Source organism: Myotis nattereri (assembly GCF_964212035.1).
Source record: "Myotis nattereri genome assembly, chromosome: 3".
Taxonomy (NCBI): domain Eukaryota; kingdom Metazoa; phylum Chordata; class Mammalia; order Chiroptera; family Vespertilionidae; genus Myotis; species Myotis nattereri.
The window spans coordinates 52,019,121-52,042,197 of record NC_138077.1 but is presented as its reverse complement, the minus strand read 5'-3'; the positions used below and the strand labels follow the sequence as shown (position 1 = coordinate 52,042,197).

General features: G+C 43.5%; 1 protein-coding gene across 1 annotated transcript in view; it reads left to right on the top strand.

Annotated features, from left to right (window-relative positions):
- Positions 1–13,999: 13,999 nt before the first annotated feature.
- Positions 14,000–23,077, top strand: part of LSG1 (large 60S subunit nuclear export GTPase 1) — a 28,158-nt gene continuing 19,080 nt past the window's right edge. The window contains exons 1-5 of the mRNA XM_081086658.1: positions 14,000–14,416; positions 16,110–16,236; positions 18,417–18,537; positions 18,716–18,802; positions 19,425–19,511. Of these exons, the coding sequence (XP_080942784.1) occupies positions 14,318–14,416; positions 16,110–16,236; positions 18,417–18,537; positions 18,716–18,802; positions 19,425–19,511 (521 nt within the window). The 5' untranslated portion in view covers positions 14,000–14,317. The remainder of the gene's footprint in view (positions 14,417–16,109; positions 16,237–18,416; positions 18,538–18,715; positions 18,803–19,424; positions 19,512–23,077) is intronic.

Sequence of the window (23,077 nt, the reverse complement as noted above, 5' to 3'; positions counted from 1 at the left end):
CATTTCCAAACTGCTTAGAGGTCCAAGGGTCAGAAGGGTTTGGGGAGGAGGGTGTGGGGCAGGTGGTGGGAGCTAAGGTTGGCCTCGGCACCTGCGAGGGGTACCACCATGGGCTTCACGCAGTGGCAGGGAAGTTTCCACTGGAAGGCCAGGCTTTCCAGCAGCAGCCAGAGTGTCAGTCCCAGGCACACAGGCAAATAGGCCCACAGAACTGCTCCTGTGGACTGGTCTCTGCCACACCTGGAATACCTTCCTTTTATAATTTTTTTTAATGGACCATAAATGACTCTCTTGACAAGAGTCATTTAATATTTTTATTGATTTAGAGAGAGAGAGAGAGGAAGAAGAGGGGGAGAGAGAAACATCAATCAGCTGCCTCCTACACCACCACCTCCCCACCAGGGGCTGAGCCCGCAACATGGGCTTGTGCTCTGACCAGGAATCGAACTGGCAACCTTTCGGTGCATGGGACAACGCCCAAGCAATGAGCCACACCAGTCAGGGCTGGACTACCTTCTTAATCAGCTTGTTTTCAACCTTGGGAGGACAGAAAGGCTCTAGAAGACAAATGGGAACACTCCTGTGTGTGAGTCATGCTCTGTGCCTGTGCTCAAAGACCCAGGAGGAGGACCGAGCTGTCTCCTCGGGGCTTGGGCCAGCCTCTGGGGCCCACCTCACCTTTTGGAGAAGCTGGCCGCCCTTCAGAAAGCACAAGTCACAACTGCGGCTGTATTTTGTTGGGAAAGCTGGTGGCGCCCTCTATGAGCCCACACCACAGATCTGAGACATAGGGCATTTCCAGAACAGAACTTCAGCAAAGTCAGTTGGGGAAGTGGTCGGACCCCCCACTAGAAGGCAGACTGCACTTTTTTTTTGTTATGACACTGCCCCATCTACTGGTGCCAGGCAGAAGTACCACTTGGTGAGATGGTTTCTCATAGAACCGGATAAGCCAGTGGTTGAATCAACACACAGCCAAGTCACAGCTGGAAAGCCGCCCAGCTTCTACTTTGACATCTGAGAGTCAGCCTTTTAGCTTTCAGGCTGGCTTTCTCCCACCTCATATCTTGCATAATGCCCTTCCCTTCGGCCCCCTTGCCTAACATCCTACTGAATGAACATTGGCTTCAGAGACAACAAATGATGAATCTGGAATCTTCAAAGTCATTCAACAAATATTTGTTGAGAGTCTATTGAGGGTGTGACGTAGTTGCTGGGGATATTGCATTAAAGAAGACAGACAGGGATTTGCCCTAATGAGATTTATAGCCTATGGGGAGGCAGATAATAAGCAAACAAATAACTAATAAGACATCAGATAGCAATAAGTCTCTGAAGAAAAGAAAGCAGTGTTAGGAATGGAAGGTGGCTGGTTTAGACAGCATGGCCAGGAAAGACATCTCTGGGTAGAGACCTGAATGAGATGGAGCCAGCCATGCAAAGATGGGGGAGGGGATGATGACATTCCATCCTGCGCTGGCCAATATGATAGCCACGTGAGGGTAATGAGCACTTGGAATGCAGTCGGTCCAAACTGAGATGTGAAGCAAGTATGAAATACACACTGAATTTTGAAGAATTAGTAAGACAAAAAATGATGTAAAAATAGCTCAACAATTTCATAGTAATTGTATATTGAATAATATTTTGGCTGTGTTAAGTTAAAGAGAATATGTTATTAAAATTAATTTTGTCTGTTTCCTTGTACCTCTTTAATGTGGGAACTAGAACATTGACAACTATATATGGACAGCATTGTGCTCGGCAAAGGGCATAGCTAATATGAAGGCCTCAAGGTGGGAATAAGGTTACCAGTTCAAAACTGAACTCCAGCTTCAAAAACCCCACTGTGTAATCCCAGCCTTTTACGCTGCCAGCCCTCTTAATTCCTGACTCCTATCACATGAGTTCTTCAACCTCAAGACCTCCGAGATCTACATCAACATTCCACACAGAGTGGACTCACGCCCACCAGCTGCATCAGAATTTGCTGGCCCAATTCCTGGATCACACCCATAAATCAAAATCTCTGCTTAAACTCCTCCGGTGACTGAACATATACTATAGTTTGGGGAGACCTACCCTAACCCACTTTATTTCTCCTAGTATCAGTTCCTTTCCTACCTCTTTCCTTCTGCTCCTCCCCATCCGAGACCTTCCAGATGAGCACCGGGTCCACAGTTTCTGTACATCATTTCCACCCAGCAGAGCCCCAACCCTGGACCAATACCACAGTCCATATGCTCTGCTTCTGGAGCTGGACTGCTGAGTAGAATCTCTAAGATAGTCTACCCTTGACACATTGTGACCTCTCCTATGGTAAACAGAATAATCCCCCCCCTCCAAAAAAAAGATGTATCTGTCCTAATCCCCAGAACCAAATGTATCTGTCCTAATCCCCAGAACCTGTGAGTATGGGGGAAGGGGAAGGAAGATTGTAGATGAAATTAAGGTTGCTAACTAGCTGACCTTAAAATAGTGAGAGGACCCCCAATTATCCAGATGGGCCAATGAAATTACCAGTCTCCTTCAAAGTGGAAGTGCGAACCTCCAAAATATCAAGTGAAATGAAAGAAGCCAGACACAAAGGTCATGTATTGTGGTAGGCTATCTATGTGAACTATCCACAATAGGTGAATCCATAATGACAGAACCAAGATTGGTGGTCGTCAGGGGCTGGAGGGAGGAAAGAATGGGGGAAAACTACTTAATGAATGTGGTTTTCCTTTCAGAGTGATGAAAATGTTTTGGAGCTAGATGTAGTAATTGCACAACATTGTGAATATACTAAATATCAATTAATTGTTCACTTGAAATGATTAATATTATTTATGCATCTCATTGTGATTTTTTTTATTGAAAGGAGGCAGGAGAGTGTCAGAGTGATGCAATATGAGAAGGTCTCCACCCTCCCTTGCTGGTTTTGAAGATGGAGGGAGGGGGCAACAGGCCAAAGAATGCAGGCAGCCTCTAGATGCTGGGAAAGGTGAGGACTAATTCTCCCCTAGAACTTCCAGAAAGGATACCCTATGACACCTTGATGCTAGCCCAGCAAGACCCATGTTGGACTCCTAACCTGCAGAATTGTAGCTCTGTGTTGATTTAAGCCAAGTTTATGTTAATTTGTTACAGCAGCCACTTTCCTCTTATCCTGACTCCATTTCCTCTTCCACTCCCCTCAGTGAGTGCCCTGAATCCTCACCACTTTTCCAAAGCTTCCCACTCCCCATCAGAGCCAAGCAAGGGGCTTGGTGCTTCCTTAAGAAAACTGAGGCAGTAGAGTAATGTTAACTGTGTGCCAACCCCCTCAACCACATCCACACCCATTCTCACCTCTCTGCCCCAGGCTCAAATTCTCTCTTCCTTTATATCCGTCCCCTCAAATCCATCCTTCAAACCACAGATTTGACAATATACCTCTTTCTATTATGACAATTCAGTGGCTTCCCACCAATCACAAGTTATGGGCTCAACTTCTCATTATAACACATGAGAATTGTCAGGTCTGGCACCTGCCTACCTCTCCAGCCTCATTCACACTTCTCCCGGCCCTGGGATTTCTGCTCCAGTGAGGAAAAATGGCCCGTGCTTCTGATCATGCTCATGAGACTGTTTCTTGTCTACTGGCCATTCTTATGTGGTTCTGTCTAACTGGAATGACCTTCTTCTGCCACTTCTCAAGGCTGAACCCTACTCATCTTTAAAGAGCCACCTCAGGTGCCAACTTCTCCAGAAAATTGCCTGGCCTCCCTAACTTCTTCTCCACCCTCTCCTATGGGTATCTATACTTCTGCTCTTGTCTCACTGAAATTATCCTTAACTGCCTGCCTCCCTCACTGAACTGTGAGCTCCTTTAGGAAAGTGACTGTATGTAATTCACCCTTCTGCCCCAGCTACTAGCACCAATGCCTCCCTAGTTAGTATACCATAAATGTTTGTGGAATGAACAGTAGCCATGTGTTTATTTTCACAGCAATCAGACTATCATAAACACAGATTGTCAGAACTGAAGAAGGCCTTCCAGACAGCCGATCTCTTCAAACAACCCCTCCCCCCAGGTTTTACGGATGAGGGTCATGTCAAAACAAGAGTAGGACCCATGTAGCCTGAATCTAAATTCAGGGCATTTTCCTTCAGCAAAACATAAAACCAGAGGCTTTTAAACACATAAATATGAAGAACAAACATTCTACACTCTCTCACCTTCTATGAAGGGCTATGTTTTGGGGGCTTCTGAGTTCATTGGGTGGACTGGACCAGAATAGCCCTCCTCAACCAAACATCCTTCTCCATGTGATCTGACTGAGCTGTCACTCTCTGGGCCCTTAATCAAAAGTCCCCTTGTTGCTGGCTCTCACTGCCACCGAAGAATTAGAGCAAGCATGTCAAACTTGCAGGCCTCATGCAGCCCACAACGAATATTTTTGCGGCCCAGCCAATATAATGTTAAGAAACGTTTTAATAAGTGTTTTGTAACTTAATTTTTACAATATCCTGTTATACATAATTATTAATAACGAACTACAACGTTCACTAATGACTGATTACTATAATCGTGTTGCATTCATTTCCCTCACACGCCTTATGTGCAGGCGCACCATTTCTCTCCCTAATACTAGCAGCGAATATTCTCGCAGCCGATTGCCACGTCATTAGTTTTGTACTGACTTGTTTGGTGAAGCTTTTGGTTTTTTGCAGCCCACGTGAACTTAAACCTTGTTTATTTGGCCTGTGTTAGCCTTTGAGTTTGACATGCTTGGGTGAGTCTAGCATGGCTGTCATGGTCATGCTCAGACTTTGGTTCCCCCTAGTGGTCAAGATATGCTCAGGTTCATGAGAGTCTGGTGGCCCATTGGGTTCCTCTGCTCTGCCCAGTGACCCTTGACCTCTCTGGGGTTTGCACTTCAAAAACAGTAAGAGTTGTAGTAGTTCTCATTTTTCAGGAAATAGTATAAAGAAGTACCAATGAAATTACATGTGCATGGTAAATACTTGGAGATTTTCAAATTGAGAGTAGAGAGGATGTTATGTAACCTATGTTTTAGTTTGTCTTTTTTTTTTTTTTTTAATTCTCCTGGGCATGTGGGCCTGGCACATCATTTAGGCAGGCTATGAAAATGAGCTGTTTTCAATCACAAATATTTACTATACTGGCCTCTCCCCACTGGGCACTGGGGTTATGCATATGGTCTCACCCTTAAGGAGGTTATAATCCAACTTGGGGCCCAGTGCACAAATTCGTGCACCTTGAAAGGAACTGTGGGCCGTGAGGCTGTGGTACAGGGGTGGGTCTCAGCCCATCCTCCATGCCCCCACCTGGCTGCTTCCACCACAGCACCCCCCGCCCCGTCCCCTGCCTGCTGGCAGCCCCGCTCCCACCGCCCCTGCTCTCACGCATTGACGGCGCTGGCCCCGCTCCCCACCGCTGATGGCGCAGAGTGATTGGGGCCAGTGCCATCAGCAGATGCAAGCAGCAGCTGCTGCCCCGATCACCCCTCAGGAGCAGGGGGAGGTAGAGAAACCCTCAGGGACGATCAGGGCCAGCAGCTGCAGCTTGCACCCACTGATGGTGCTGAGTGATTGGGCACTGGCAGCAGGTGAGCAGCGGCTCCAGCAGGCAGAAGCAAAGAATTTTCAGTAACCACCAGAGGCTCACCCTGATGACAACGACCGGTGCCCCACCTTGGTCTGGTGCCCCCGCTCACCTGCTCCACCATCCCACCATTGCCAATGTCTGCCATGTTCTGCGCATGACCCCTGGTGGCCAGTGCACATTATAGCGACTGGTTGTTCAGTTGTTTGGTTGTTCTGCAATTCGGTCTATTTGCATATTAGCCTTTTATTATATAGGATACTCACTGATTCAGAATGGACTCAAGGAGGTATGTTGGGTATGCTGCAGAGGATGAAACATAGATGCAAAAAAGTTTGATCTGTGATAATGAAGTCTGAGTTATCACAGGTCACTCTGGGGGTTTAAAGGGAAAATAACTTCTAGTCAAACAGTGAAGAGATGAGGTTCTCATCAAGGAGGGAATGGGCTTCATGCATCATTGAGGGAGGAGCAGGTTGCTATGAACAGCGACAGAAGCAAGAAGACCAGAGGCTAGTGCTGAACGTTTATGGTTATGGCAAAAGCAGGGAACTCAAGCATGCTGAGCACCTACTACGTGTCTGACACTGTGCTAAGTGCTTTGGACACAGCTGGATGTTCCATCCTCATAAGAGTGTTGTGAGGTCCATGATATTCTCTTCATTTTACAGAGGCAACGGACTGAGTTTGGGAGAGTTACAAAACTTGCCCAAGATCTCCAAAACCTAAGTTCTTTGTGTTGGAGTCAGGTTGGGGCCTGACTCCCAAGGGCCTTGAATAGCAGGCGGAGGTGTCTCTTGAACTGTGATTAGTCACTGTAGGCATCTGAGCAGGGATGTGCCATGATCAGAACTAGAGCCCAGACACCCACATCCCAGCCTGACTCACTGAGAGTCTGAAAGCAAGATGCTGCCCCTCTCTGGGCCCTCACCTTCCGGTTTGTGGGCTGAGCAATTCCCTTTCAGTTCTAAGATCGTAGGAGGCTGTTTTGGTTTCCTAACAAATTACCATAAACAGGGTGGCTTAAAACAACAGAATTATTTTCTCTCACAATTCTGGAAGCTGGAAGAAAGAAGCATACTTCCTTGTCTCTTAGCTTCTGGTGGTTGCCTGCAATCCTTGACTTATAGGTGTATCACTCTAATCTCTGCCTCCATCCTCACATGGTGTTCCCCTCGTGCCTTCTTTGCATGTGTCCAAAATTGTATCTTCTTATAAGGATACCTATCATTGCATTATGGCCCACTGCAATTCCGTCTGACCTCACCTTTACTTGGTTACATCGGCAAAGACTCAATTTCCAAATAAAGTTTCATCCGTGGATACCTGAGGTTAGGACTGAAACCTATCTTTTTGAGAGACATGATACAACTCAAAGCAGAGGTCATGACAAAAAATTGCATGAGTGAGAGAGGAACAATAGACAAGTCAAATGTCTACAAACTCGAGAGGTTACCATGTGGTACTCGCCTTCAGAGATTTTTCTCACCAGGACCCTTGCTTGCCATGAAGCCATGCGGTCCCTCCTTTCATGGGCTGCTTACTAGGAATGTTTGCCACCTAAATAAGGCCCGGGCAGAAATGCATAGGCATGAGTAGGAAGTCAAGAGTAGTGAAATCATGAGCTTTGCAAGTGAGCCTTTCTCATCAGTGCCACCAGAAGCAATGGCCAGTAAAGGAAGACCAAAGTGGCATGTCCCCTCTGAAGGTGGAAGGAGGAGAAATCACTATCCCTGCATGGTTAGCTTTGATATAGAAACCTTGGATCATAACATTTCCATTTGTAATGATAGTATTGTAACTAATGATGATTCAATTTGCTAGATAGCAGTTCACAGTGCCCTCAACCCTCACATGACAAAGAGGGCAGGATGGGGTCTTCTCCCCAAGTTACATGATGAAGATATCGCCCTACTATTGCCAGTCCAGGCACCCTTTCTGAAACCATCATTGTTCCTGTTGTTTCAGATTTAGGGGAAGGAGTCTGATAACCACCTTAATGGTCCTCTAATCCAATACCCACTTTGAAGCATGAACTTCCTTTAGAACACACTGACACTTGGTTAACTAGCCATTGCTTTGAACACCTCTGGTGGCAGGGAGCTCACTACCTTACAAAGCTGTCTATTCCATCTTTGGACCACTCTGACTACAAGTTGACATAGTAACACTTATTAATAAATTTGCTACAACCAATGACATATTTCACAGACCTAGAACGAACTCTCCAAAAATTCATCTGGAATAAAAAAGACCCCGAATAGCTGCAGCGATCCGGAGAAAGAAGAACAAAGTAGGAGGGATCTCAATACCAGATATCAAGCTGTATTACAAAGCCACTGTTCTCAAAACCGCCTGGCACTGGCACAAGAACAGACATATAGATCAATGGAATAGAATAGAGAACCCAGAAATCGACCCAAACCAATATGCTCAATTAATATTTGACAAAGGAGGCAAGAACATACAATGGAGTCAAGACAGTCTCTTCAATAAATGGTGCTAGGAAAATTGGACAGATACATGCAAAAAAATGAAACCCAGCTGTGGGCAAACTACGGCCCGCGGGCCGGATCCAGCCCGTTTGAAATGAATAAAACTAAAAAAAAAAAAAAAAAAGACCGTACCCTTTTATGTAATGATGTTTACTTTGAATTTATATTAGTTCACACAAACACTCCATCCATGCTTTTGTTCCGGCCCTCCGGTCCAGTTTAAGAACCCACTGTGGCCCTCGAGTCAAAAAGTTTGCCCACCCCTGAACTAGACCACCAACATACACTATATACAAAAATAAACTCAAAATGGATAAAGGACTTAAATATAAGACGGGAAACCATAAAAATATTAGAGGAATCCAAAGGCAACAAAATCTCAGCCATATGCCAAAGCAATTTCTTCACCGATACATCTCCTAGGGCACTGGAAACTAAAGAGAAAATAAACAAATGGGACTACATCAAAATAAAAAGCTTCTGCACAGCAAAAGAAACCATCAACAAAACAACAAGAAAGCCCACTGCATGGGAAAATATATTTGCCAATGTTATCACCGATAAGGTGATATCTACAACATTTATAGGGAACTCATACAACTTAACAAAAGGAAGATAAACAATCCAATCAAAAAAATGGGCAAAGCACCTAAATAGACACTTTTCAAAAGAGGACATTCAGAAAGCCAAGAGACATATGAAATCATGCTCCAAGTCACTAATCATCCGAGAGATGCAAATCAAAACAACAGCCATCTCATACCTGTCAGAATGGCTATCATCAACAAATCAATAAACAACAAGTGCTGGAGAGGATGCAGAGAAAACGGAACACTCGTGCACTGCTGGTGGGAATGCAGACTGGTGCAGCCACTGTGGAGAACAGTATGGAGTTTCCTCAAAAAGTTAAAAATGGAACTCCCATTTGACCCTGTGATCCCACTTCTAGGAATATATCCCAAGAAACCAGAAACACCAATCAGAAAGGATATATGCATCCCTATGTTCATAGCAGCACAATTTACCATAGCTAAGATTTGGAAACAGCCTAAGTGCCCATCAACAGATGAATGGATTAGAAAACTGTGGTACATCTACATGATGGAATACTATGCTGCTGTAAAAAAGAAGGAATTCTTACCATTTGCAACAGCATGGATGGAACTGGAGAGCATTATGCTAAGTGAAATAAGACAGTCAGAGAAAGATAAATACCACATGATCTCACTCATTTATGGATAATAAAGACCATAATAAACTGATGAACAAAAATAGATACAGAGGCAGAGCAGCATCGAACAGACTGTCAAACTACAGCAGGAAGGCTGGGGAGGGTTGCGGGGTTAAGAGATCAACCAAAGGACTTGTATGCATGCATATAAGCATAACCAATGGACACAAGACACTGGGGTAGGGGAGGCTGGGGGAAGGTCAAGGAGGGGGAAAAAAGGAGATATATGTACTACTCGTTGTAATATTTTAAGCAATAAAAAAAATAAATTTGCTACAGTAATTTAAGTGGAGGGGTCACATTTAGAGACAAAAATATAAAATCCCAGTGGTCAGAAGGCCTTTCTGGTGGAATAGGGGCTAATTGGTGTATAGTTCATGGATCCATCACTGACCTGAGTACTTAACCTTGGAGGAGTCCCTCTGTTGGCAAATGACTGCTAAACTGTGAGCTCTTAGTGGGTGAGTGGGTGGGTGGGGGAAGCAGAGAGATTGCCCGATACTGACTCCCTAGAACTTAGTGATAAATCAGTAAAAGAATGAATGAATGAAAGAAACCTGGTGTTTTCTATTTGCAGATTTTAGTGTTGGTGATTATTAATTCTACTTCTAGCCTTCTTTATTTTGTTTTACTTTGCTTAACTTTATTGGGTCTCAAAATTTACAACTAAAAGTTCAGAACAATAATAGTGCCCTTTCCTACTTGACTGTTGTGAGGGGGAAAATAATTGCAAAATCATCTCTGAATAAAAGACCCTAGATATTCCACATATAACTACATGAATTGGGGGGTGGGGGGGCGGGGATCATAGGTTCAAATATAGTGTGCACAGGATCTTGTAGCCAGCATCACCAAAGCAAGAGGTCCTTTACACTTTTCATTGCACACACAATGACGGCACAAGCAGGCAATCAATGTTTGATTGAAGTGACTCAATGATTCATAATAACCATAAATAAAGGGCTGCTGAATGATTGAAACTCACTCATGTGTGAGAATCCACTCATTTCCAAAAGGGATAAATGGAGAATGACAGATAACCAAAGGTACTTTCCTTACTGATTCAGTGGCTCTTCAGAGACTGCCAGACTTCTATTTTCACAACTCTCAGCCTTATGCAAACTGCTTTAACGTCCTTTGGAAGAGAGTGGGCGAAGGGAGGGGTAGGGCTGCAACCTTGCCTTGGAACGATTTGTCTGCCACTGACACATTTTTGGCTAAGGGGTGAAAAGAAAAAAACAAAAACCCCACCCATTGTATAGAGCCCAGAGGCACAACAGTGTGGATGGAGTTGGAGCAGAATGTTATTTCCAGGTGTGTTCTCGTGTGGGTTTCAGGGCTTGTAACTACGTTTGTTTAGCCACGGTAGATCAAGCATTATGCAACATCACAAATGAGGAGCCCTCTCTGTGCTGCTGTTTGGAAGCTGGTAGGAGGCTTCCAGTCCTGAGACCAATGCAACCGCCGTCAGGGGTCAGCTGGTTAGAGAATTCTGGCTTCAGCAAGAGGGCTCAGCTCTGTGGGGATGGGGAGGATCTTCCAGACACAAGCCAGGTGGATGAGCATTCCCATTGTCATGACAGAGTGAGGAGGGGAGCTTAGCTGGGTTGTGTTGTTTTTTGAGTGTGTAGGTGGAATGACTTCTACAGCTGGAAGGCAGGGACCTAGGCTGACTCATCTTTGCGACTCCCTCCCTTGGGCAGCAGCCAGCACCTTGCTCCACCCTTCACCATCACCATTATCACTCCCCCCTCATTCTCACTTTGTTCTGTTGAACATGGATCCCATGATCTTATCTCATCAGCACCTCAATTATCTTCCTCCTTGTTCTTCTCAATGAACTGGCATCATAATCCCTCAACATGGGTCAATTATACATCTGGATTCTCACCTGCATCATCTGGTTGTTGGGGAAAATTTTGCTCAGCTGTGAAAATTTGGTACCCCCACAAGCTACTAACCAATGACCTGGCAGCATTATCTCATCGGCTTCCCCTGCAGGACAGGAACTGTTTCCCCCATTAACCAGGTAAGGTAACAGGCTCAGTTTGTTCTTTTTCAATGGCAGACTTGGGGAACATCTTGGGGAAAATATTAAAATTATTTATGCCTTACTTATTTGTCAGTTAAGCATAGTTGCAGCTACCCTAGCCAGTTTTGCTCAGTGGTTATAGTGTTGGCCCACAAACTGAAGGGTCCGGGGTTCAATTCCAGTCAGGGGCACATACCTTGGTTGCTAGCTCTATCCCTGGGCCCCAGGGAGCATGCAGGAGGCAACCAATTGATGTGTCTCTCTCACATTGATGCGTATGTCTCTTTTTCCCTCTCCCTTCCATACTCTCTACAACAGGGGTCCTCAAACTTTTTAAACAGGGGGCCAGTTCACTGTCCCTCAGACCATTGGAGGGCCGGACTATAGTTTAAAAAAAAAAAACTATGAACAAATTCCTATGCACACTGCACATATCTTATTTTGAATTAAAAAAACAAAACGGGAACAAATACAATATTTGTATTTGCATGTGGCCCGCGGGCCGTAGTTTGAAGACCCCTGCTCCAGTCAATGGAAAAAAATAATCTCAGGTGAGGGTGGAAAAAAAAATAGTTGCTGCTATCTTTTTAAAATATGTTTTTACTGAATTCAGAGAGAGGAAGGGAGAGGGAGAAAGAGACAGAAGCATCAATAATGAAATGCCTCCTTCACGCCCCAAACTGGGAATCAAGCCTACAACTGAGAATCAAACCATGACCTCCAGATTCAAAGGCTGATGGTCAACCACTGAGCCATGCCACCAGCAGGGCAATTGTTGCTATTTTAATCTTACAATGTCAGTGTCTTTTTGACTCCCCACTGGCCTTGATTAACTTATCACTGTATTTGGTCAAAATTTTTTGGAGCCCATGAGAAGAATGAGCATAGAAACCGAAAATGTTTGCTTTTTCTCAATCTCTCAAGGTGACAAAATCTGGAAATGAAGAGGGTGAAGTCCCAAGTTCCTGACTGAGTTCTAGGCATGAGATGGCAGGTTGCTTTATATCATCTCACTGTTAGTATTGCCGTTAGAATGTGAAACTCATTGAAACTTACTTTATGAATTAGCTTTATCTTTAACTGCTGTGCTCCAGGAGAATGCCAATAACTGTCTGCTTATTCTCTTCCGTGGATCTTTTCCATATTTTACTTCTGGAGATTAAGTTCACCTTCTTGTCCGTTTGCTTGTTTTTTAAGAGACACTGTTTCTGAGTTGAGAAATGGGAGACACCATGTCCTGATGCATGCCTTCGTGGGTCTGAGCACCGCCTTCCCAGAGCCTGTGGACTACACAGTGGCCTTGACGGGAAATGCAGAGATGGGCGGATGACACGGTCCCAGGCCTGCAGGCCCCTAACTTTCTGTGACTGGCCTGTCGCCAGTCCACGTCAGCGTCTTCATCTGCAGCAGAAGGAAGGGAGTGGACTTACCTTGCTGTGGCCCGTGGACCAGACCAGCAGCATTAGCACGACCTGAGAGGTGGTTGGAAGCGCAGTGGGGCCTTGACTTACGAGCGTCCCGACTAACGAGTTTTTCGAGATACGAGCTGTCTCTGGGCCGATATTTTGCTTTGAGTTGCGAGCTAAAATTTGGGTTACGAGCCAGCTTCAGATACCCCACCGCTAGTTGGCGCAGTGAACGTCACAGTGAACGCCACAACATCAGCCCAGCATCACGTGTTTCACTCGTTCACTTTTTTATTTGACATACGAGTAATTTGAGTTACGAGCTCCGTCACGGAACGAATTAAACTCGTAAGTCAAGGCCCCACTGTATGGAGTCCCTGGCCCCATCCCAGACCTTATTAATCAGAAGCTGCACGTTACCGAGATTTCCAGGAGGATTCAGACGCACATTAAAGTTTGAAAAGCACTAGGTCCTGAAAAACGCGTTAACAACCCTCACTCTGCCCCTTTCCCTGGGACATGGAAGGTAGGTGATGGGACTGGGGCTTGACTCCCGCCGGACCTGAGCAAGCGGCTCCTCCCTGAGCACAGCCACACGGAGACGATCCTCCCGGTGAATGAAATGCAGGCAAAATGCCCACGCGATTCTATCCCGACTTTTTATATTCCGAATACAGGGCATTAACGGTAAAGTGAGGAACAAAAGCCCAGGCGCAGAGCAGAGCCGCCTCATGTTTTTACTTTAATTATAGGGAGTTTTCATACAATTCTAAGTGGAACGTTTAAGGTTGTTTGTTTAATGATAGTTGATCCTTGAGCAAGGCGGGGGGAGAGGGGATGTTAAGGCCGGCGACCTCCCGCGGCGTCGAAACTTCTCCCAGAACTACTTCATTTGAAATGAAGCTGTTAAGCCAGAGCCTGTTCGCTTTCCCTGCAGTTTGGCCAAGCTCTGGAAACATGACTGTATGCATCGTTCCGTTCCCAACTCCCAGCCAGGGAGGGTGTTTTCCTCCGCAATTCGCAGCTCGGGAAGACTAAGGGGAAAAGGCGCTTTAACTGCTCGGCCTCACAGCGGCGAGGACACACCTTCGGGCTCCCGCTGAAAACCAGAGCCAGGAGGCAACGCCGCCGCGCGCGGGGCTCGGACATACCCTTCCCTCGCGTCTCCGCCTTCCCCCGACGGAACAGCGGAGGCGGGGCTAGCACCACGAATACAAGCGGCTCTGTTTTCTAGCTCTCTTCGTTCCTCGCGGACGCTAAAGAGCGACGCACAAATCTGGACGGTACCATTCTTTGATTCTATTACTCTATCAAAATTCGAGATATTATTAGAGGTATCTATAGAAAATTAAGTGATCAAAAAAAGCTTCATATTTTTGTTCTATAATAACAACCAACTCGAGAAAGGAGATGGCAGTTTTGAGCAAGTTCTTTCTTTTCTTTGTTCAACGCGGACCTTGACTACTTGGGCTCACCGACGTCACTTCCGGGGACCAAGTGCTTGAACACCGGAAAACGTGCGCGCTGGGCGGAGGAAGCTCGTTCGGCGGCTGTGTTGCCATGGGCCGGAGGAAAGCATCAGGTTCTGGGTCCCTCGGCCGGGCGCTTATCCGGCAGCAGACCCAGCGGAGCCGTGGGCACCGTCCCACCGACGCCTGGGTAAGCCAGGGCTTGTCCTCGTCCTCAGCCTCTGTGTCTGGTTACGCGAGTGTGAACGCTGCGAGTCCTTGGGCCAGAGACCACGAAACTTTCCTAGAAGTGACGTCTAAGTAGGGTTTTCAAGGATGAGTGTGAATTTCTGCCACGCTGATACGCAGGTCCTCCTCCTAGGAGGGACAGAGCACACAAAAAAGTAGGACTAGTCTAATGAGGCTGGAGTAAGATTTTTGAAGGGTCTTCATGTCAGAATAATAGTCTTTGCCTTATAAGCCATGGGAACTTTGGAAGTTGTGAGCGGGAAAAACACAAGCACTACGTCTTTTAAGTATTAATTTGTTCAAAGAATGGACCCTCTAAAAGTGGCTGGTTGCTACTAGAAATACAGCATATCTCTCATTCCTGCTTCGTCATTATTTCCGAGTAACGTCGATCAGAGATGAATCTCCAGAATGTGGCCGGCCTCGTAGTTCCTTAGGCCTAGGAACCATCACAGTTTTAGGACCTTTGAAAAGTGGACGGAGTAGTTTGACTTGTGCTTGTCCTTTTGACTATTCATAACCCCAGGTGTTTGAGACTCACCGAGTTCACAGTAAGAATTTGTGCTAACGTCAGAGACGTCCCTGTAGTCCATGTGCCGCTCTCACACCATCTGATTTCTGTCTGTATAGTTTGCAGAGTAAGCAGCTTTATGGCTCATTAGTATTCATCAGGACAGAGGTACTCCGGACATTAGATACTGATCATTTCCATTGGGTTTGAAGCAGCTGGATAGTAATCCTTACTCTGATTGTTACTGATTCTGTGACCGTGGGCAGACCTTTTAATCATCAGTGTTTTTATTTATTCGTACCTGTACTGAGCATGTAGCTAGGATGGTGTTTATATGAAACTCTGGGTTGTGTCTGGAAATCAGTTATGTAGGTGGCAACCAGAGGTGTTTTTGTTTTTGTTTTACACCAACAAAAAAGAATTCAAAATATAGAGTGTATTGTAGGAAGGTAACTTTGTTTTAGGATTCTCTTGTTTCCATTTTACTCTAATGGCATATAATTGTATCACTGTGTGTATCACAGCATTTGGGTCACTGTGCAAAACTTACTGCAGGTCTCCCATCAAAAAATTTTGACTGTGGTTGCCAGGACCAGAGAGTCTGTGTTCAAATTCTGTCTCTATCACTTATTAGTTGCAACTATAGGCGATTATTTTTAAGATTTTTTTATTATTATTATTGATTTCAGAGAGGGAAAGAAAGAGAAACATCAGTGATGAGAGAGAATCATTGATCTGCTGCCTCCTCCACACCCCGACTGGGGATCGAGCTGCAATGCAACCCAGGCATATGCCCCCACCAGGAATCAAACCAGGACCTCCTGGGTTCATAGGTTTGACTCAACCACTGAGCCAAACTGGCCAGGCTAGGCAGTTTATTTTAATCTATTGAAGCCTGTTTCCTCATCACAGAAAATAAAGCTACATTAAAAGATTTTGAAAATGAAATGAAATTGTGAATGGAAAGTGCCTATCATGAGGTAAGAAAATGCTCATTTGAATGTTTAGCTATTATCAGTGTTGATGCTAAAGGTGCTGATATTATGCTCAAGACTACAGAATATTAGTTCCTTGGGGGGTTAGAGTTTGTTTGGATGTCAAGAGCAGAAGAGAGTAACTACATTTTACCCTGTTTTATTCATAGTTGCACACAAGTGAACTCAATGATGGCTATGACTGGGGTCGTCTTAATCTTCAGTCGGTGACTGAACAGAGCTCCCTTGATGACTTCCTTGCAACTGCAGAACTTGCAGGAACAGAGTTCGTAGCTGGTAAGTTGTTTATTGCTGAGTGCGTATGACGCTGGTCACATTTCCCTCTTTGCTGACTAGATACAAACAAATCTACCTGCAACTGTTTTTTCAGACCCTACTAAATTCATAAATGAGCTGTCTTTAATCCAAAGGCAGATATCCCAGTAGCATTGTGGGGTCCAGTTATACTCAAGTTGTGAGCTACAGAATGTGCCACAGTTTGTTGTTGTTGTTTTGTGGGGGGTTTTATACCACAGTTTTAAAATTCAGCTCTGAAAAAACACTTCAAATTATACAGTATCATATTAAATTCAAGAAACTCAATCTTTCCTAGGGAAAAAAAACCAGTCAACATTATGGTGGGCAGTACTAGTGTTTTCCAGAATGTTTTCTGATATCATTGTTAGAAGCACAATTCTCGGCCTGCTCTTGTTAACTTAGGCAACTTGTATAGTGTTTGAAAGTACTTGTCAACACATTATAGTGAATTTTTCTGTGCATGTCATTTGTTTTAGTCATTTCTCTCCCTGGTTTTTTAATACGTGTTTCTGAGCACTTGGAAAAGTACATGTCACAGAGATAGAATTATAAACTATTCCTGTTGCTCTTTTATTATTGTAAATGTTATTAAGTTGTTTAGCAAATTCATTCATTTGTTCAGAATGCTTTGTTTAGTCTCAGCCTCTCTCAGGCATTGTACTGGCAACAGTGTTGAATAAGGCAAGTTTTGGTTCTGTATATTTTATTTTAGGTGCTATGAAAGAAGTCTGTAGCAGATATGTGGGGTCATAAAAGATGGAGGTGCTGACAATTGAGTTAATCACCAGTGGCCAATAATCAATCATGCCTATGTGATGAAGCCTCCATAAAAACCATTTAGAGATGTGGCACCTCAAGTGAAGTTGTGGGACAGAACCCTTCTATCTCTGGAGTCTGACAGAATATAATGAAATTGTAGGAAACCAGTTGGTGTTTGGAGAATTGGTTGTTGGTGTGCAAAAAACCCACATATTTGGATTCAAAAGTGTTGGTAGTAAACACAGTTCCGAGACAGGTGCTGCATTGTTGTGTGATTACTTGCAGCAGCACTCATAGCAACACTGCTGAAATGAGAAGGAGAAAGAATAGTTGGCTTTACATAAGGGTGGAGATTTGGGAGTGGGTGCAGTGAAATAATGAATTTTGATGTTCAGTCAGAGTGGTCGAATGTATGTACCACGTGGCTTTAGCCAACTAGGGAAAGAAGTTGGATGATGGACTGGAGAAAGAGGAAAGACTCGGGGGGCTAGAGGTATTTACAGTAGTTGGACATTGGGTGGGAGATCACCATTGGAAGGAGAAATTAAAAGAATTATTAAATATGTAGCTCAAGGGGTGTGTGTTTCGACTGCTTGCGAATGGTGCTTGGATTTGACTGTACTTGGTTACTAGACTGTGCAGCCCAAGGTATTGGTGGTCTGAGGAGGGTAGCAGACTGCAGCCTTTGCTTAGAGGTCAATAGGAATGTTGCTGAAGATGTCTCGTTATCTTTGAATAGGATCTTCCCTTGACATTTTGGTAAGAAGCTTAGCTGACTTCTAAGGAGACTAGGTGGCTGTGTGTGGTGAATTCGAGAGGCCTGGAGCAACTCTGGGGTGGCTGGAGGGAAATAGAGCCCTAGAATAGAGGTCTCTCTAATTCACACATGGACATGATATTTATTTGAATTTATATATGGCACTAATCCTGGGTGTTCATCATACATACCTTATATACATCATAGTGTAATAGTTCACCCTTTCAACTGGAGTGAGACTGCTGAATCTTTGCTTCCCCATCCATTCCCATTGGCTTACAATTATTCTCCCTGTATCAGCGGTCGGCAACTGGTGGTCGGAGGACCACTGGTGGTCCATGAGGTCCGAAAGGTTGGCGACCACTGCCTATATAAAATGAAGGGATTGGTTGTAGTAAATCTTCACAGTTTCTTCCCACTCTTAATGCATTTATAATATGGAGTTTTATAAATAATAAAAACATTTTCCTTTTTTGTAGGAAACTTCATTTGGAAATTATGATTTATCCAAGGCTAGAGGAATCTAAATTTTAAAAGCTTAAATTCTGTTTCAGATGCTCATATTTTTAGTTTTGAAGTAATGACCAATATTCACTATTTGTATTGCCTCTTGAGTAACAGTTCTTTTCTGTTCTATAAACAGAGAAGCTTAATATTAAGTTTGTGCTTCCTGAGGCTAAAACTGGACTGCTGTCTTTTGAGGAGAGCCAGAGAATTAAAAAGCTCCATGAAGAAAACAGACAGTTCCTGTGTATACCAAGGAGGTGAGCTGAACAAGAATGTAGGACATTATGAGGCACAGCATGGCCACTGAGTATAAAATTTTTATATGTTCACTCTTTTTCTGCTCTCTATTCTCAGTCAGTTGCCATTATTAAATCCAAATCCCCTATTTTATTTTGGTAACTCATATGGAGTTTTTCCCCTCTGTGATTGTTTCAGACCAAAGTGGAACAAGAAAACTAGCTCCGAAGAACTCATACAGGCAGAAAAAGATAACTTTCTAGAATGGAGACGTCAGCTTGTCCGGTGAGTGTTAAGGTTATCTGAAGATTTGCCTTGGATTCCACGTCAGGCATTTTGATGTGCTAGCATTGCTGTTTGCATTTAAAAACTTTTTAAAAAAGAAAACTGGTAGATTTAAGTGCAAATTGCTGGCCACACATGACTCCTTGCACAAAGATGGCAAGTTGGTTAATGGTGAGTTGCTTACTCTGCTCCATTCCTGGCTGTTTCTCTCGTTTATACCCTTCTCCACCAGTAGTCACCCTGGAGTTGATCACTGCTCTCGGGCATTCCTCCAGGAAGAAATGCCGTGGAGAACTGTCACTTTGTGTAATAGATAAACTTCCAGGGTTTAAATAGATTAAATATAAAACTTGAATTTGATTTTCTTATTGGTTCAGCAGAAAGTATCTATAATAATAAAAGCATAATATGCTAACTAGACTGAACAGCCCAACGACCTCCTGGATGAAGTCAGGGCTGCGAGGGCCAAGCCCCTTGCACGAATTTCGTGCATCAGGTCTCTAGTATAAAAACAATTTATATTTGCGTACTTATTTTTTAATGCAATGAATTTCAGTGTTTATGTTACTCAAAACTTTCTATATAATCTGGCAAAGGTATAAACTTATCATTTTAAAGCCAGGCTAGAAGAGGAACAAAAGCTGATATTGACTCCATTTGAAAGAAATTTGGACTTTTGGCGCCAACTCTGGAGGGTGATTGAGCGAAGGTAAATGAGCATTTTGGGGAGAGGGGTATTGGCGTCGTTGTTGTGGTGTTATATTAGATTTAGGTGTTAATACATGTTTATAGGCCCAGGGATGTGGGAGGGGAGCAGGATTAAGCTATACAAAGGGCTGTTGTTGAGAATTATTATAAAAACTGAAAGTATGATACTGTTTTTTAAAATATATGTTTTTTGTTATTAGATGAACATAATAAGCTTGTGAGAATGGTGAGCATTTTCTGTAAGATGAGTTCTGAAGCAACTGTAGTTATTTCAGCCACTGTATATTGAATTTCTACTGGTAATACGGAAAATATGGGTGTGAAAAGGAATAGGTATCTGCCTGAAAGAGCCAGTATATTATGGGGGGAGGCCAAGCAAAGCACCAGGCAACAGAGCACACAACAGATGAATGAAATGCACTAGTCAGTAATGGCGAACCTATGACACGTGTGTCAGAGGTGACACGCAAACTCATTTTTTTGGTTGATTTTTCTTTGTTAAATGGCATTTAAATATATAAAATAAATATCAAAAATATAAATCTTCGTTTTACTATGGTTGCAAATATCAAAAAATTCCTATATGTGACACGGCACCAGAGTTAAGTTAGGGTTTTTCAAAATGCTGACACGCTGAGCTCAAAAGGTTCGCCATCACTGCACTAGGTCTAGGACGATGCAGTTCTGGTAAACTACAAAGCAGTGTGATTCCTACTATGTTGCAGATAGAAAGGTAGTGGGCCAAGTCATAGGCCAGGAAGGGGCAGTTGATAAGGAAGGATTGGGTGGGGGGAATGATTGTTTTAATTGGAATTTGAAAAAAGAAAAATTTTAATAAATTAAGAATGGGATATTTTCAGTCTTTTTCATGTCTTGATTGTTAGAAATGAATGAATCAACTTTCTCCATTCTCACCTCTTTGATATAGTGCAGCTTTTTCAGCCAGTGAGCTGCAAGAATTTTAAAACACGCAGTACCTGACTCTTTGGTCAGAGGCACTGACCTCTTTTCGCTTAGATAGTCAAATAAAAAAATGACAGCATCCAACACAATAGCTGTCCTGTGTGAATGAATCAAAATTATACCCTTTTTTTTGTTAGATTGTCAAAAAAAATTATTTTTGGTGTGCCGTGGAATTTTCGTGATTAGTTTATATGTGCCATAAGATGAAAAAGATTGTTGGTATAGTTAAAAGGTTTTTGTTTTCCTCAAGGTGTCTGAATTACTTAAAAGGACTCCATAAGTGAAATTTATATTTGAAATGATGTTTTTTAACAAAAGGAACTTTCAGGTTGTATTTTTTTTTTTTTAAATATATAAAATGTACCCAGTAAGAACATTAGGAAACAGGATGCCTGGTTCTCGGAAAAGAATATTAGTGCATTTGCATTGTTATGTTAAAAAAAAAAAACACAACAGGAATTGGATTAAACTTGTAAGCCGGGTGGGGCGTAATTGCCTGGTTGAAGGGAACAGGGGATAACCTAAGAGCTCCCTGTTCAGATTGGCTTCAGTGCCTCGCCTCTCCCTGGCCTTGAGAGCCAGATCTAATGCTTCTATCCCCAGCTCGCTCGGGGCTCGGGGGCAGGCACAGGCTTGCCTCTTAGAGGTTTGACATGTCTTAGTTGCTGTTCTTTCTATCTCTTCGTCCTAATGAGTTCCGGCCTTTCCTTTTTGTAGGTTTTGACAGGGAACAAAAGTAACCATACGTGTTCTCCCATGTTTAACAGGATGGCCCTTTACTCGCTTTATATGCCCTAAATAAGCAGTCGGTTTCCCTAGCATGAGTCTGTGCTTGTTGAAACTCTTAGTTAGCTTCAGTTGGATTACAGTGTTACTTGTGTTATTGTTTTTATTATGTGATATTTCTCTCTTTATAAGAACATATTTCTACCTCCATGAATATAATGTGTTTTACATGGAGGTGTGGATCTGAGTTACATAGAAATATTACCAATAAAGTGACTACCGCCACATCTTTTAACAGGAAATATTTGCTAGCGTGTTCTGTACAACCAATGTCTCCTTCCATTAGGTAACAGGCAGCTAAGCCGTCTGCCTCTTTAGTTTCAAAAGTAGTTATCAGGAAAGATTTGATGTATGACATGTCATTGAAATGCAGGAAACTGCGAGGGCAGAACACTGCATTCCCGTAACATAGGCGCCTTCGTTGTATTGCGCAGACCCTTCCTGGTACGTAGTTGGCACTTTTCTCTGCATCCTCATTCAGCACACGAAGCAAGCTGTCTTAAATGTGTTCTTCTCTTACTGGTGTTTCTAAGCAGATGACTTGTTCTTATTCTTTCTACATGTTTGGTAGATAGACAAAGTTTGTGGACTTTGTAATTTTAGTTCATTAGGCTTTTTTGCAGTCATTCTTGCACTTACTCTTAAATACTCACAGTTTTTAAAGTGGTAGATATTACCTTAAAGAAGAAAACATTAGGGCCTGCTTAATTTGAGAATTTATAAACAATCTATCATAAATTAGCAAGTCTGTGAGTTCCTTTGAATCACAATTATGCTGGAAATTTAACTGTTCTGAAGGAATTGTACATTGATTGTCAAAAACCCTGCCCTCAGTGGTAACTGGGTTCCATGCATTTCCTTGGTGTTCGGCATAGTTGCGTAAGAGTTAGCTCAGAAAAGGCTAACCAGGTACGGATTTGGAGACTGCTGTAAGGGGGTAGGTGGTACATCTGCAACTTACTCCTTTCCAGCGGCAGTCACAACTGGCCCTTAAAAAACATCTTTTCTAGCCCTAACCGGTTGGCCTCAGTGGACAGAGCGTCGGCCTATAGACTGAAGGGTCCCAGGTTCGATTCCGGTCAAGGGCATGTACCTTGGTTGCGGGCACATCCCCAGTAGGGGGTGTGCAGGAGGCAGCTGATCGATGTTTCTCTCTCATTGATGTTTCTAGCTCTCTATCCTTCACCCTCCTCTCTGTAAAAAATCAATAAAATATATATTTTTTTAAAAAAATCTTTTCTAAACACAGAAGCTGAAGGAAGGGAGGATACTCCCAGTAAAGTGAGATACTTGTGCTGCTTGCAAGGCTGGGCTGCTATAGTCCCTACCACATTTTGAGGGGCTTGCTATCAACTGCAGTTTTCTTTTTTTAATCCTCACCTGAAGATATTATTATTATTATTATTATTATTATTATTATTATTATTGATTTTGGAGAGAGAAGAAGGGGAAGGGAGATGGAGAGACTTGATCAGTTGCCTCCCATATTCACTCCGACTAGGGATCAAACTCGCAACCTAGGTATATGCCCTGACCAGGAATTGAACCCCAACCTTCCAGTGCATGGGATGGTGCTTCAACCAACGGAGCCACCTGGCCAGGGCAGAAAGTTTTTTATACATCATCTATGTGGTTGAAGAAATTGGACTCATCATTCCTGCTTCAGGGTGGCAACTTAAGTTGATATTTTGCTGTTTTGGATTCTTGCCATCTAAACCCATTCTTGGAGTGGGTGGATGATTAAGTGCTAGATGTAGGCTTTGATAGGGCAGCTGTCAGCAGGTGATAAATATATTAGGGTATTTTTGAGGCCTTAAC